The sequence below is a fragment of the Myxine glutinosa genome, chromosome 8, assembly GCF_964187855.1.
Source record: "Myxine glutinosa chromosome 8, kmMyxGlut1.1, whole genome shotgun sequence".
Lineage (NCBI taxonomy): Eukaryota > Metazoa > Chordata > Myxini > Myxiniformes > Myxinidae > Myxine > Myxine glutinosa.
This window is the reverse complement of record NC_136268.1, coordinates 147577533-147594001: the sequence shown is the minus strand read 5'-3', so window position 1 is coordinate 147594001 and position 16469 is coordinate 147577533. Positions and strand designations below refer to the sequence as shown.

The window sequence follows — 16469 nt, the reverse complement described above, 5'->3', positions numbered from 1 at the left end:
TATTTTCACACCTTCCAGCTTCACGCCGTCTCCAAGATCCAACTCAACATTTCCTCCATCTGCAGCTCCCTCTGTGCACACCTTACACTTGAATGTAGCTGCCACACTGGTTAATGACCCTCTCAAACCACTACATTTTTGATGAAACCACTCAGCGCATATTGTACCACTCAGCGCAGCCATATTAAGAAATACCCTTCAGCCATATTAAGGATGAAAAATCCCCATGGTTGAGGGGGAATGGCCCCAAAACAGCTTAGATGGGACATCTGCTGGTCTTTTGCAATGTTGTTTCCAGCCGGTGTAGCGCAACCTCACAAAGCGGCGCACGAGTTTCTTGATCCCATTGAAATCAAAGGAGTCGATTTGGGCTATGAAACTTTCAGAAAAGTGGAAACCTTCTTCCTTCCAATCATATGCCTTGCTCTGGTATCTTCCTCTTCGTTTACTGTTTTTTGTCGACTTTCTTCTCTCCTACTTCCCTCTCCCTACCATTTTTGTGTACTTGGCAGGACTCATTGCTCGCAACACAACTACCCAGATAATCGCAAACGACTGGTTTATTAAATAATATTGCTGCTGTCTGGTTCCATTATTCACCAATCATTTTCTGGTGGCATCACCCACAAAGCCATCATCCGGTAACACCTCAGCAGTGTGGTCACCGCCACCATGACCAACAATCACCGATTCATCAACTTCCGTTTGTTCAACAGACACTTCCTGTTTAGAGGTGGGCTCACTGCTTTTTTGAATCGGAGCTACCTTTTCCATCTCGGTGGCAAGGCCAGACGACATTGACTGCTTAGAGTCACATCCCTGAGATGTGTGAGGCCTCACATGGCCCGTTACGTGCGATTGTTGTTGGCTGCGGACGGTCGACACAGGAGGAAGGAAAGAGTCTGCCGGGCTACAGTACAGGATCTCTCGGCATGCCTGGCGGAACCGACGCGAGGAGATGCTGAAGAGCAAAGGATCCAAAGCCGAGTTGAGGTACCACAGAGGGAGAGCCAGGTATATTTTGACTGCCGTGTACACGTAGAGCACTGTAGGGTTGTTCCAGTCGCTGATGGAGATGTACATGATTGAGGCAATGGTGTCCGGTGAGTAGCACAAAAAGAAACTTGCCACAACAACACCTGGGGAACAACAACAACAACACAAAAAAAAGAGTTACGTCGTTGCATTAGAGGATGTGAAGATCCTTCACTGTAGTTGTCAGTTTTTAACACCTTATAGAAGACAAATGCTGTATGTTGTTAACATTCTGTGGTTATTATCTGCAAAAGTTTAAACTGATATCATCCCAATGATTTGGGAATTCTGGTATGTTTTGGGAATTCTGGTATTGTTTGGGAATTCTGGTATTTGCTCAGGGAAAGAGAGGACCTTATACTATGGGCAGGTGCATATTTCACAGAACTTGTGCTGTCATCACATAACACTTGCAACTAAGCATTACCTTGAGTTACCATGTATCTACTGCAACTGCAGGTTACAGCTACTTTACCAACTACCTGTGTTTGTTCCACAGCACAAGAAAATTGCAATGAAAATTCGTTGAGTGCATAGTTTTTTGTTTTTGTTTTTGTTTTGTTTTGTATACAGAATCGAGGCTCGTGAAAGAGCTAACATTTATCACACAAACAAATCAAACAGACAAACCAGGGGGAGAGCTTTAGCGTAAAAAAGAACATAGTTATGATGCAAGCAATCTAGGTGTATTTCACACAGACATCATGAATACGTGGGATTATCTTCTTGGTAAAGTGGTAACAGCAGAGATACAGATGTTTAGGATATCATTTGGTAGACACTGTGAATTAAAAGGGCGATATATACACTACATGGCCAAAAGTATGCGGACACCTCTTCTAATTGGTGGATTCGGCTGTTTCAGCCACACCCATTGCTGAAAGGTATATATAATCAAGCATACAGCCATGCAATCTCGTTACATAAACATTGGCAGCAGAATGGGCCGCACTGAAGAGCTCAGTGACTTTCAACGTGGCACTATCATGGGATGCCACCTTTCCAACAAGTCAGTTAGTCAAATTTCTGCCCTGCTAGGGCCGCCCCGGTCAACTGTAAGTGCTGTTATTGTGAAGTGGAAACATCTAGGAGTAACAGCAGCTCAGCCGCGAAGTGGTAGGCCACACAAGCTCACAGGAACGGGACCGCTGAGTGCTGAAGTGCATAAAAATCGCCTGTCCTCAGTTGCAACACTCACTACCGAGTTCCAAACTGCCTCTGGAAGTAATGTCAGCACAACAACTGTTCGTCCGGAGCATAATAAAATGGGTTTCCATGGCCGAGCAGATTGCTCAGATTGCTAATTAGAATAACCAGACATACAGCACCTATTCGCACATCTACTGATTGGTTCGGGTGTTTCATCGGAGTCTGGTAACGTGGCAAACTGGCCCAAACACCGGCTTGGAGCACCAGAATCAGTTGGTCAGCGCAGTCGCTCCAACACCGTTCTTCAGGATTTGGACCAGGCAACAACGACAAGACAGGTGACTACAATATACACACACATAAACACATACAAACAATATGCATACGCACACATAAACACAGAAGAATAACAATAATACACTCATCCAGTTCCATTAATCCTTCACCCTTGTCAATCCCTGACCCACTCCACTCTTTTTCATCTCTGTACCTCCCTACCAATCTCATGGCCTATCTTTTCACAAACATGTTAAAAGCAATTAAAGGACGACAAAGCATAAACATAAAATATAAAAATAGAATGGCACTCAGTAGAGAGCAAACCTCCGCCAGACTGAACAGTTTACTTTTTGTATTCCACTGATGGGTCGGATCTGGTTTCGGACCTGAAACAAAATCTAATTGGCTTGTTCTTGTCACCTAACCAACTCATCCACCTCGCTTTGTCATAAGTAGTCAACAACCTTTTGTAATAACATGCCACATATCGTTTTTGTCCCTATTATAGTTGATTATTGGATTAGCAGAATAGATTGAGCTACTTTTTTTTTGGATAGATGCCCCTTTTTCTTTAAAAATGTATAGTCCCAACCGCTCAAATCTTATATACATATATACATTTTGACATGCAAATAAGGTTGATGTCCGGTGAACAAATATGACAGCAAGCAAATCAACAATCAAACACATCGATCAATGGAACTGATCAATCGGCTATATGCTTCAGTATTTATAAAGTAGCTTTAGCAAGCCGAATATGGTTTGGCATTGCCATGCACTTCCACCCAATCTTTCTGGTGCCCACAAATCAATGCAATTTATCATTGTCATGCAATATTAAAGTGCCTGAATTATTAAAATCGGAGCCAAAAGCAGATATGTCATTAGCAACCGTTATGTTTGATGGTGGATTGAAGCTGTTTAATTAATAATATATGCACCTTAATATTTCATCAAAATAGAACTGTCGGTGGTCAGCAGCCCCGTCTGAAATATGTTTATTTAGATTGATTCCCACTTTGATGTTCTTCTCTGAGAAGCCAAAGGTTAAAGTTTTGGCCGAAGGATGCTTCGCACGTGACCTGGAGGACCGACTTCCCTGCTACCCAAATGCCAATCTTGCCAGACAAGGTACTTCTTTAAAGAACTCTGCAAAGGAAGCTATAATTTTGCTGGGTACTTATCTTAATGTAATAGTAGAAAGCATCTGAAAATGCAAAGACCACCCGTGTCTGTTTTAACATAACAAACACAGTTTAAAACAAGAAAGAGCAATAAATAGATTGCAAACGCTCGCCAGGATGTATTTTCAGTGTTTTTAAGGCTTTTGTGTTAAAACAAATATGGCGACCGAACCACGTGATCGATGACGTCATTTTTTTTCTCCATCAATTTATGTCTACATGCCACTCAATAAATTTCATCTTGATAGGATGAAGTTTTGTACTTGTTGAATTATGACGTCATAATGGAGGCACCTATGACATCATCATTAACATATTTTATTCCCCATGTTCTTTACAATGAGCCATGTCTCAATTTTTTCTATTCAGCGCTTTCGGAGATTATAGAGGTGCAAAGTTTTTCGGTTTTTCCAAGGTGGCGGCCGAACCACGTGACCTATGACGTCATAATGATCATAAAAAATTTATACAGGTGGAGTTGCACCTATGGTGAAAATTTCCTGTCAATCGGACCAAGGGTTGCAGAGAAAATCATATTTATTCTGTGCGGACAAACAAACAGACAAACGGACTCAAACAGACAAACGGACTCAAACAGACAAACAGACTCAAACAGACCAACGGCCTCAAACAGACAGACAAACGGACTCAACTCAACAGACAAACGGACTCAGGCGAGGGTAAAAATACAAAATGAAAATTGACGATTGTGTTGACCTTGGAGCTATAGATCTAAAAAAAAAAAGCAGCTTCTATCTTTTGATTGGTGAACCAATTATGTGACAGAATGTGCAAATTCTTAAAATTTGAGGTCAATTGGATGAAAATTGATGATTTTATGCAAACTTGACCTTTGACTTTTTGATCCAAAAAAAACAACCAATCAAGTCCTAGCTTTGGATTAATGAACCAATTCAGTGACCTAATATGCAACTTCTAAAATTTCAGGTTCATTTGGATGAAAATTTATTTTACGCAACCTTGACCTTTGACCTTTTAATCTAAAAAAAACAATCGACTAGCTTTTGATAGGTGAAACAATTCAGTGTCCCAATATGCAAATTCTTAAAATTTCAGGTCAATCGGATGAAAATTTACGATTTTATGTGACGCTGACCTTTGACTTTTTGACCAAATTATTAATTTGCCTTCTCCATATAATCAAAATAAAGCTTTGTTGAAAAATTGATGACAAAACTCAAATGGTAATTTGAAATTTCAGGTCAATTGGATGAAAATTTACGATTTTATGTGACGCTGACCTTTGACTTTTTGACCAAATTATTAATTTGCCTTCTCCATATAATCAAAATAAAGCTTTGTTGAAAAATTGATGACAAAACTCAAATGGTAATTTGAAATTTCAGGTCAATCGGATGAAAATTTACGATTTTATGTGATGCTGACCTTTGACTTTTTGACCAAATTATTAATTTGCCTTCTCCATATAATCAAAATAAAGCTTTGTTGAAAAATTGATGACAAAACTCAAATGGTAATTTGAAATTTCAGGTCAATTGGATGAAAATTTACGATTTTATGTGACGCTGACCTTTGACTTTTTGACCAAATTATTAATTTGCCTTCTCCATATAATCAAAATAAAGCTTTGTTGAAAAATTGATGACAAAACTCAAATGGTAATTTGAAATTTCAGGTCAATTGGATGAAAATTTACGATTTTATGTGACGCTGACCTTTGACTTTTTGACCAAATTATTAATTTGCCTTCTCCATATAATCAAAATAAAGCTTTGTTGAAAAATTGATGACAAAACTCAAATGGTAATTTGAAATTTCAGGTCAATCGGATGAAAATTTACGATTTTATGTGATGCTGACCTTTGACTTTTTGACCAAATTATTAATTTGCCTTCTCCATATAATCAAAATAAAGCTTTGTTGAAAAATTGATGACAAAACTCAAATGGTAATTTGAAATTTCAGGTCAATTGGATGAAAATTTATGATTTTAGATGATGCTGACCTTTGACCTTTTGACCTTTTTACCAAAAAATTTATTTGACTCTCCGTATTATCCTAATAAAGCTTTGGTGAAAATTGGCTGACAAAACTCAAAAGTTATGGCCGACACACACACACACACACACACACACACACACACACACACACACACACACACACAAACACAGGCAGACGCACAGACGTGATTGCAAAACCCTGCCTCTCGCTGCGCAGGGGACAGTCTAATAAATAAAAAAATCCAGCATTTCATTCCATTGCTACCTTTTACACCTCTACCTTTCTTATTGCACCTGTTTGATCGAGAAAGCGAACCCCAGTATTTGGGTCACCGGGACTCCATGGCTGCAGACGAACCGCTACCATTGTGTCATGGTAATTATGATGTTCTTTATGACGGAGTTCCACCATACTTTTTTGTTCTTAGAGCGATTGAGATTGTTGTGATTAACTCTCGAAAAGGCTCATTCCAGAAAACTGTAAAATGCAAAAAGTGAGCACAGTGGACAATGTTCAGACCAGTGGCTTGAGGGTAAAGAATATGAGAACTAGAGAATTCATAGAACACCATACCCCACACAGTCTCGAGAAGGGTGGGGTCTGTGAGCGGCGATTTGGATTGGTTGTGATGACGTAAAATTCCGTAATATTGTTGTCCAAGTACTGCTAAACAGAAGGGTTTTTAAGGTGTCAAAAAGGCGATTTGTGTCCGACAGTGTTCAAGTACATAATTGAATTTTAATAAAATATAGGTTTTGACGTTTGCAGAATTTTTTTTGTATGTTTACCACCGTTGATGCGGCAGCTTTTACACCGCCTTATTTATCACGTTACATTGGCTTCGCTTGCTTGCTTTGTGACATTTACAACTCAGGCTATTATAAAGCTGCATAATTCCTCATGCATACCAAAAGAAAATCAGACAGCAAGACGCCTTTTGGTGTTTGGTACATTTGCCACTTAACTTATGAATAAAACAAGGGATATTCAGGGAAAAGCAAACACACAGTTGCACGTACACGCGTGGCATATATCTGAAGACACACAAAGGCAATCTTCCGGCAGAGTGTGGCAACGTTTGAACAACAAGAACAAACAGCAATAACATACTGCACGAGTATATATATTTGTGTTTTCTTGAAAGGACCAGACAGACTCTCATTAGGAAGGCTCCATTTTGTTATATGGAATAAACGTCCTGCAATCATGAATGTTTGGCCAAGTGGGTGAAGATTTGTTTATTTCTCCAATGGCTGTTGAGTTTGGCATTCCCACGGATGTTCACTCTCGCCAAACTGCACTTAGCATGGCGAGCATGGCGAGACTACCAAACACTCCTTAAAAATAGGAACGGCGCTCGGTAGGGCAAAGACTCCGCCAGGCAGTTTACGTTTTGTATCCCACTGATAGATCTGGATCCGGAGCTGAATCCAAAATCGGATCAGCTCGTTATTGTCACCTAACCAACTCATCCACCAAGGTCTTGTCACAACTCGTCCATAACTTTTTACCCTGCGCTCGCGAAGCGACAAGCGGGGTTAAGCATTCATATGCGTACGTGTGCCTCGTGCCGTACGTGTCTGCATTTTACAAATTCATTTTCTCGGCAACCGTTGGTCCGATTGACATGAAATTTGCACCAGAGGAGCGCCTCTTCCTGTAGAATATTTTAATGATTATTATGACGTGATATGTCACGTAGTACAGGCGCCATCTTGGAAAAACGTCGCACTTCTATATCTTTGAAACCACTCCATGGAAAGAATTAAGACCTGGCTCATTGTCAACTACTCCCCATGGGAAATAATATATGTTAATGATGATGTCATCGGTGCCTTCGTTGTGACGTCATTATTCGACAAATATAACACTTATCCATCCAATCATTATGAATTTTTTTCAGCAACTGTTGGTCTGATGGACACGAAATTTTCACCATCGGAGTGCCTCCTCCTTTAGAATATTTTAATGATAATCATGACGTCATAGGTCATGTGGTACAGGCACCATCTTCGAAAAACCGAAAAATGTTGCACCTCTACATCTCCAAAACCCCTGCTTGGCAAAAATTGAAACATGGCTCATTGTAAAGAACTCCATATAGTACAGCGGATAAGCTCTCATATTTTAACAAATTGTGCATTTTTTGAGAAAAGCATGAAATTTCTAGCATAGTTAGTATATACCATAAAGTTTATTTTCAGATGTGGAGGGAAGTCAGATTTGACCTCTGAGGACCGTGAGAGGTCAAATCCAAAATGGCCGCCAGTCCACCGGGTCTAATGTTCAAACGCGCTTATAGTATGGGGAATAGGTGTTGTTAACGATGACGTCATTTGTGCCATAATTATGACGTCATAATTCGACAGTGACAACGCTTAGTCTGATCAGTTTGAAATGTATTGAACGTGATCTATGTGTTTCCCCGGGGGAAGTCCAGGGCTCCTGGTAGTTTGTTTACAAACTACACCACTCCCCCAATATGGGGTGGGAGACCCTAAATAAGTAATTTGAAGGCAATTCCCCAAAGGGAAGTGTTCAATTAACTGAACAAACAGAGATTTCAAATTAATATAATTTATTTGAAAGTTTGGTAGGAGAGCACAATACAACACTTTATTAAACGTGAGAATATCCAAAAGACGAAGAGCAGCCAAGTAATAAAACCTATCAAAAGAACAGCAGCTGACAGCACTGAACAAATATCTGTAAAGAAAACATAAAATTACCTTTCTCATAATTAAAAGCATCCCCGAAAATGGTTTAACTTAACCCAACTACCCACCAATATAAATATACAAATCAACTATACACAAAACGCTAATTGTTTACACGACATAAAACAAGATCACATACCCTTTTCACAAGCGATCAGGGGTTACTCAGAACACGGTGGAAACACTCCACTGTACCTCTGCCGAGACAGCCAAGACAGTCCAATTATATTAGAGAATATTAATTTATGATGTCATCACTCACGTGGTCTGGCAGCCATATTGGATCAAAGAAAAAAAAAGTTCAAAAACAGAAGAGTTCGCTCGCAACAAGTTGACTGCGCAGGGTAAGTATTCCATGAATACCATCTTGTTCAAATATTGTGTTACATATCGTTTTTGACCGGAGCTCTCGATTGTGAAGAATCACTTTCAACATTCCAGAATCTGGATCCAGATTCCGATCTTCACAAAAATTGAATCACTTCTTCCTGTCACACACACAACTTGTCCACCAAGTTTCAACTGAATCCGTCCATAACTCTTTTTGAAATATCCTCTTCGCAGACAGACAATCAGACAGACATGGGTGAAAGCACAACCTTCGGTGGCAGAAGCAATAAGGGTTAGCCAAGCTGCATGGTTCCAAGATGCAGTGCCCTGCAGTGGCCCTTCCCCCGTAGGTTAGGGCAGGAATTCTGCAGTGGCCCTTCCCCCTGCAGGTTAGGGCAGGAATTATGAATTTGTTCACGGTGCTGGAGATAGTTCTCCTACCCTTCGCGAGGGATGCCGGCAGACAGGACGCCCAGTTGAACGGCCATCCAAGGGACGGCACACCCATCATGAATCACCCTGCCTGTGAAGTGTGGTTATGACAGTTTATAACTGGGTCGGGATTCGAACCCAGGCTAGAACAACTGAGAGGAGAGTGTGTGCACACATAGGCTCTATCCTGCAATCTCATTTGGCTTGAAGTTTCATGCTAAATATCTGAGCAATAATTCAGAACTTCCGGAGCTGCAATGTCTTTTCCGTAGCTTCTGTTTTAGAGTTTGGTGTGAATATTTTGTTAACTATGATGTTACACAGTCAGCCTGGTGTTGGCTTAGCGGTTCGGGTGCCGGCTTGGGATCCTCGGATCCTGGGTTTCGAATCCCGGTCGATCGCTGAATTAACTCCAGGGGGGTTGACTCAGCCTGTCATCCTTCCGAGGTCGGCTAATTGAGCACCAGTTCATGGGTAATTCCCTGTGTGGTGGAAGAGTGCGACCAACAGGGTTGGGGGCAGGAAGGGCATCGGCAGTAAAACGTTGCTTCAAAAAAGGACCAACAGGGTTGGGGGCAGGAAGGGCATCGGCAGTAAAACGTTGCTTCAAAAAAGGAACCACGGTGCCCGAAAAAGGCCAACCCCTGCTCTGCGGAGAAAAATGGCCTCTAAAGGTGGTTCTGTGATGTTACACAGGAAAGTTTATGCATTCAATGAGACAGATTGCTCCTCTTGAGGAATCTCCATAAACTCAACCAAGCATTTATTTAATCCACTTTTAGTAATCCTCCACTTGATGAGCAGACAGGGAACAGTGGCATTTTGACTGAGACTGATCCTTAACAATTTGTCATCACTCATTAATTTCATGCTCACTTATAAGTTAGTGTCTGCATTTCAAATTACGTCATAAACCTCTAAACTCTTTCACTACTCGGTTGATAACTATGACACGTGCACTAGAGAGGAAGATTATTCCTGGGTCATTCTACTTTTCAAAGCAATCATTTCTGCATGATCTTCCAAACAAATTGATCAGATCCAAAAAGGTAACACTCAGTTTCCACCTGCTCATGACATAAAAAATGCTGCAGCGAAACATCACCAAGGTCAGTTCCAGGTGTGCAAAATTTGGCTCAAGTCAGATAAATATGGCAAATTTGAAATATGGAACCACAGGGTTGAGGATGGATATTCGGATTGTTGACCGTGATTCTCAGTCTTACCCTGATCGTTTACTAAGGGGATGATGCATGATGTTTCGATAAGCTCCAGGTCTTTAAAACAGTAATTGTGTAAATGTTAGCTCTTTCACGAGCCTCGATTCAGTTTAAAAAACAAAACCAAAAAAAAAAAAAAACAGCTGTTCACCACCATCTCTTGTCTTCCCCCATCCAAAACCTTGATCTTTTCTACCCCCGCTAATTCACGCCAGATACACTTTTTGGGAAATACCGACTTATTTCCTGGAAGTCCTTGCAGTGTCCATGTGTTTTATACTTCTCCCCCCTCCCCCCCTTCCCACGCCTCCTCCCCCCAAGCCCTCTCCCTCCCACTGATCTCCCGATGTCCCTGCTCTGAAATGTGTGTTTGTGTGCTCCCCCCCTCTCTCCCCATCTTGTGTTCCGCTTGCCTTATTATATGTTTTATGTGTCTGTTTGATTTTTACTCCAGCCAGGGAGTAATGCATTCGATCGTGTCCGTGTGTATGTGTGTGCGTGTGTGTGTTCGTGTGTTTGTGAACAAGATATCTTCGAAAAGTTCTGAACGGATTTGGATGAAAGTTGGTGGGATGATTGCCCTTGGGATAAGGAAGAATTGATTAGTTTTTGGTGAAGCTCAGGATATTATTCCGGATCCAGGATTTTTAAAAATGATTGTTTACCATTGGAAGATAGGGCTCTTTTTTTTTTTTACATTATCTTCTATATATTCTATATTTAACATTGTGTTATGAAAATAGTTTTCATATTTGTTGTAAATGTAGTTTAAACTCGTGGTTATTCGTTAGAGCGGTGTATTTTATTAGCAGCGTCGTCTTCAAGGTTCTTTTTTTTCTCTTTCTAATGAAGACATATTCTGTCATTTTAAAACCACCAAAGTGTGTATTCGGTTTCCCCGTTTCATAAAATGTATCGTTTGATACGTATAATGCTTGAAAACTTTTTTCTTTTTTTTCTTTTTAACCTTTAAGAAGAGATATGAACATTTACCTCAGCGAATGTCAATCGCGATGTCAGTATTTGATGAACTTATAAAGACAGGTGAGTTTTAAGTGTGACCAGCATGTGCACGGGATTCTTCCCAGAAGAATGACTGGTCGCATTAGCTTGTACGACTTAAAATGAGCGAGTTTTGTTTTGACGTTTGGGCCAGTTTTACATGTTGTATTTTCCTGGCTTACAATTTTATTTCAAGTCACACATGCCTCAAAATACACTCACTTATATAGAATTGAACGCTGAATCCGAAAATGTAAGTGAAATTGCCTTGTTTTTTAACATTATCTTCTATATAGGTATTCTAAATATATCGTTTGATACCTACCTCATTCTCATCCACCCTCTCTGAAAAAATGTCCACTTCTCCCTTCATTGACCTCCACACCCCTTCCGACCTCACTGACTACTACAACCACACTCTCTCCTCCTGCCTTGACCAGCTTGCGCCTGTAAAAACCAAAACAGTTTCTTTCACCCATTCTGCTGCCTGGTTTACCCCTGAACTCCGCCTGATGAAAACTCGTGCTCGCCAACTTGAAAGACTCCGCAATAAAACGGGTCTCACAGTTCACTCCCAAGCCTACAAGGACCACCTACAACACTATAAAGATGCCCTCTCTCTCCCACGCCCGCTCCGCCTACTACTCTCAAATTATCCACTCTGGCTCCGGAAACCCAAAAGCACTCTTCTCGACAATAAACAAACTCCTCCACCCCCTGGACACCACCACCCAGTCATTCACAGTAGACAACTGCATCTCCTTCCTTTCTTTCTTCCAACGCAAAATTGACACCATCTACAACAGCTTGACCACCGCCGCACCCGCTCCCCCTCCAACCACCTGTCCCCCCTTATCCTGCCTTCCCCTGTCTCAATTCTCCCCGGTCTCCCCTACTGACCTCTCTGAACTCCTCATAGGAATGAAAACTGCCACCTGCACTCTTGACCCCATCCCCTCCAGCTTTGTCAAGGCCTCCCTCCCTGCTCTCTCTCCACTTATCATTGCAACAATAAACTCCTCCCTGTCTACAGGCATCGTCCCACCATCCCTCAAAATTGCTGCTGTTACCCCCATTCTAAAAAAACCTGGTCAAAACCCTGACACCCTAAACAACTTCAGACCCATCTCCAACCTACCTTTTCTGTCGAAAGTTTTGGAACGCGCTGTAGACACTCAACTCAAACATCACCTCTCTGCCAATAACCTGTATGAAACACTCCAATCCGGATTCCGCTCCAACCACAGTACTGAAACTGCTCTCCTCAAAATCACCAACGACCTTCTCCTCTCCTCTGACGCTGGCAACCTCAACATTCTCGTCCTCCTCGACCTCAGCGCTGCCTTTGACACCATCGATCACACCATCCTCCTCACCCGACTTGAATCCACCTTTAACGTTACCGGCACTGCCCGCTCTTGGATTAAATCATACCTCTCTGACAGACGCCAGTTCATCTCCATCAATAACTGCAAATCCCCCACTGCTCCCCTCCCCCAAGGTGTCCCCCAAGGTTCAGTTCTTGGCCCCCTCCTCTTCATCCTTTACCTGTCCCCCCTCGGTCACTTAATCCGCCGTCATGGTCTCCAATTCCACTGCTTCGCCGATGACATCCAGTTTTTCATCTCCACCAAGTCCGTCTCCACCGACACCCACTCTATCCTGACAAACGGCATCTCTGAAATAAAATCCTGGCTTCAAATCAACTTCCTCAAGCTTAACTGTGATAAATCTGAAATAATCATCATTGGCCCAAAAACGCTCACAAAATCCACCCATAACTTTGCCCTCAACATCGACGGTATCCCAGTATCCACCTCCCCTCTCATCCGGAATCTTGGCGTCATCTTTGACCAAACCCTCTCCTTCGACAAATACACTAAACAGATCACAAAGACAGCCTTCTTTCACCTGAAAAACATGGCCCGTCTCCGCTCATCCCTCTCCTCCACGGCTGCAGAAACCCTCATCCACGCCTTCATCACCTCCTGTCTGGACTACTGCAATAGCCTCCTCTATGGTTCACCCTCAACAATCACCAATAAACTCCAATACATTCAGAACTCCGCTGCCCGTCTACTCACCCAATTCCCGGACCCGTTACCACATCACCCCCGTCCTTTACAAGCTTCACTGGCTCCCCATCTCCCAGATAATCCAGTACAAAATCCTCCTCTTGACCTACAAAGCCCTCCATAACCTGGCCCCATCCTAACTCTCTGACCTCCTCTCCAGACACACTCCTACCCGCAACCTCCGCTCTGCTGGTACCAACCTCCTGACCCCCCCCCCCCATCCAGACCAAATTCAGATCCTGGGGGGACAGGGCCTTCTCCATCGCTGCTCCCACCCTCTGGAACTCACTACCTCACACCATCAGAGACTCCTCCTCACTCACCACATTCAAAACATCACTCAAGACCCACCTGTTCAGCACTGCATTCAACATTTAACCCACAGCATTTAACCCCTGACTATCACTTCTCGTTCTCCCTCCTTTTGCTTTAAATATTTCCCTATTGATTCATGTCTTTTTGCAATTGTTGTTTTCATGTTTTGTTATGCATTATGTTTTGCACTCTGTCAAAGCGCCTTTGGGCTTCATGAAAAGCGCTATACAAAATAAATGAATTATTATTATTATTATATATCTGTGCAGTGTCTGCAGTGTCTGTTGTGTTGTCTTGTCTTGTGTTGTCACTGAACTACTCCCTCAAACGTTTGTGAAATCGTACTATTCCAACTTGACCCACGGCGGGAGTATGCGCTACTGAGTGGCGTTCTAATTTTTTATTATTATTAATGTTAGCTCTTTAACGAGCTTCTTTCTTGTATTAAAAAAAGAATAATAAAAGCGATGCCAGCTTCAAAATACTGATTTTTTTCGGCACATCTTACAACATCTACTTACCAAGTAGCTTCACGGCCTTTTGGTGACGGGTCCGTCGTCGCAACAGAGTTGGCTGACTAGTCAATGACTGTGAGGGACTGCACTGGAATTGCGGCACGCCGCGTGATGTACATATGGTATGCACGATGAGACCACAGAAGAGCGCGATGAGAAGCACAGGGATGACAAAGCAGCCAAAACACCTGAAATGTGTGAGGCGCGAGTAGATCGGAGAAGGGTCTGGCTCTAAGAGTTCACAGACCGTCGTCACCACAATGGAGAAGTTTGAAGTCTTTCTTTTTCTGTAGTCGTACACAAATGCTGGAACAGCCCCATAGATGAACGCGTAAGGAAGGCCAGAAGCAACTGCCAGAAACCAGATGACGGCGAGTGCTCCACGCACGCGCGACCTACGCAGGAAAAGCAGAGCGCTGATGGGGCGACACACGACGAAGCACCGCTCAGTCGTGAAGATCATTATTGTCCAGCTTGTTGCTGAGTAAGCCGTCTGTCGTAGCATAAAGTAGAGGCGACACATCGTATCTCCCATTCGCCATGGGTAGTACTCCCAATATGACCGGTACACCGTCGTAGGAATGGTCAGCAGCAGAGTAAGGTCAGCAGCGGCGAGGCTGACCAGGTGGTATTTGACGATGCTTCGTCGCAGCTGCTTGTGCTTCATGCTCACAAACACCGTAAGGAGATTTCCGGAGACCCCCAGCACAAAAAGCAAGCTGAACAGAAGGGTGAGCGGTAGTGCGACCACCAACGGCTCACTACGGCTGGCCCCAATAGCAAGTGCCCCATGTAGAACGGCTTGCTTCGTGTGGTTCGGCATGGCTGGGTGAGAGATGCTTTTGAATCGAGTCAACAGCAAATGTTAAACAAGGTCACAAATTCTTGAAGATGTTCAAGCCATGTTACTATTGGAGAATGGCTGATCGGTGGAATATCGATACTGACTAAAGATGACATCACCAAATGCTCTAACTGATCTGGACCAACATCTTCTCTTAAGGAGTAGGACATCTGTTTGAAGAAGATTATTACAACACCCTGATTATCTAAGTCTGGAATCCTGCAGTTTAACTGGTTCAAACCTTGAGACAGAGGAAATCCAGAGACGAGTTGATAGGATCACGATGATCAGAATGATCAGGATGGTTTGCGAGGAGACCTTGCACTCCTGCAAGTGGAAGCGAGTCCAATGATGGTGCAATTCCTCCTCCTCGTCCTCCTCCTCCTCCTCCTCCTTCTATTGGATTACCTCCAAAGAAGTGGCTCTGGTGAGTTATCTTTTTTTTACTTTTATCTCTTCTGTTCACTGTGTCTACCTCGTTTGTTTTCTTACAATTTTCGAGTCTGTCATTTTACCGCTTGCTCATTCAATCTGCTCCCATGCACGAATGAAAAATGGCAATGGGGAAGCTCCGATGCAAAGGCTAATTGGCCAGGTAACCCCCCTGCTGCTGTCAGCCCAGCATCTCCATTCCCCAAGCCTAATGTTTCACTTCCTGACTATTCAACTCACTAAACCCATCCAAACAAGCTTGTAAGCCTCTTATAAGCAGCCATTGTTGGGAACTCCATATTTGGTTGCCGGTTATTCTTTTGATGTTTGAGCATCATCTGTGCTGTAGATAACACTATTTTTAATAATAAAATCAAAATTTAATTTTAAATAATAACTGCTATTTTCACATTTTTCGGCATGACGGTGTAGTTCACACCAGGGGTTAGTTTGAATATTGCTCTTGAAGAAGCATAAATTTAACTTGTCTCGCCTTTCCACAGTTTATTATTGGGAGAGCACTAAGAGCACCAATTATTATATTGGACAGAACGCCATTCTAAATTCAATAGGTGTCACAAGTGTTCTAGATAACTATGACATTCCCCCGTGACGTCACAAGTGTTCTCGATAACTATGACAATCCCCCGTGACGTCACAAGTGTTCTAGATAACTATGACAATCCCCCGTGACGTCACAAGTGTTCTAGATAACTATGACATTCCCCCGTGACGTCACAAGTGTTCTTGATAACTATGACATTCCCCCGTGACGTCACAAGTGTTCTAGATAACTATGACAATCCCCCGTGACGTCACAAGTGTTCTAGATAACTATGACATTCCCCCGTGACGTCACAAGTGTTCTAGATAACTATGACATTCCCCCGTGACGTCACAAGTGTTCTCGATAACTATGACATTCCCCCGTGACGTCACAAGTGTTCTCGATAACTA

At 42.5% G+C, this 16469-nt stretch overlaps 1 protein-coding gene across 1 annotated transcript; it reads right to left on the bottom strand.

The window, feature by feature from the left end:
- Nucleotides 1-603: 603 nt before the first annotated feature.
- On the bottom strand, nucleotides 604-15059 carry LOC137433213 (growth hormone secretagogue receptor type 1-like). The gene is made up of 2 exons (XM_068125661.2): nucleotides 14243-15059; nucleotides 604-1139 (listed from the first exon to the last, which is right to left on the bottom strand). The coding sequence occupies exons 1-2, from the start codon at nucleotides 15057-15059 to the stop codon at nucleotides 604-606; spliced, it is 1353 nt and encodes a 450-aa protein (XP_067981762.2).
- Nucleotides 15060-16469: the final 1410 nt, after the last annotated feature.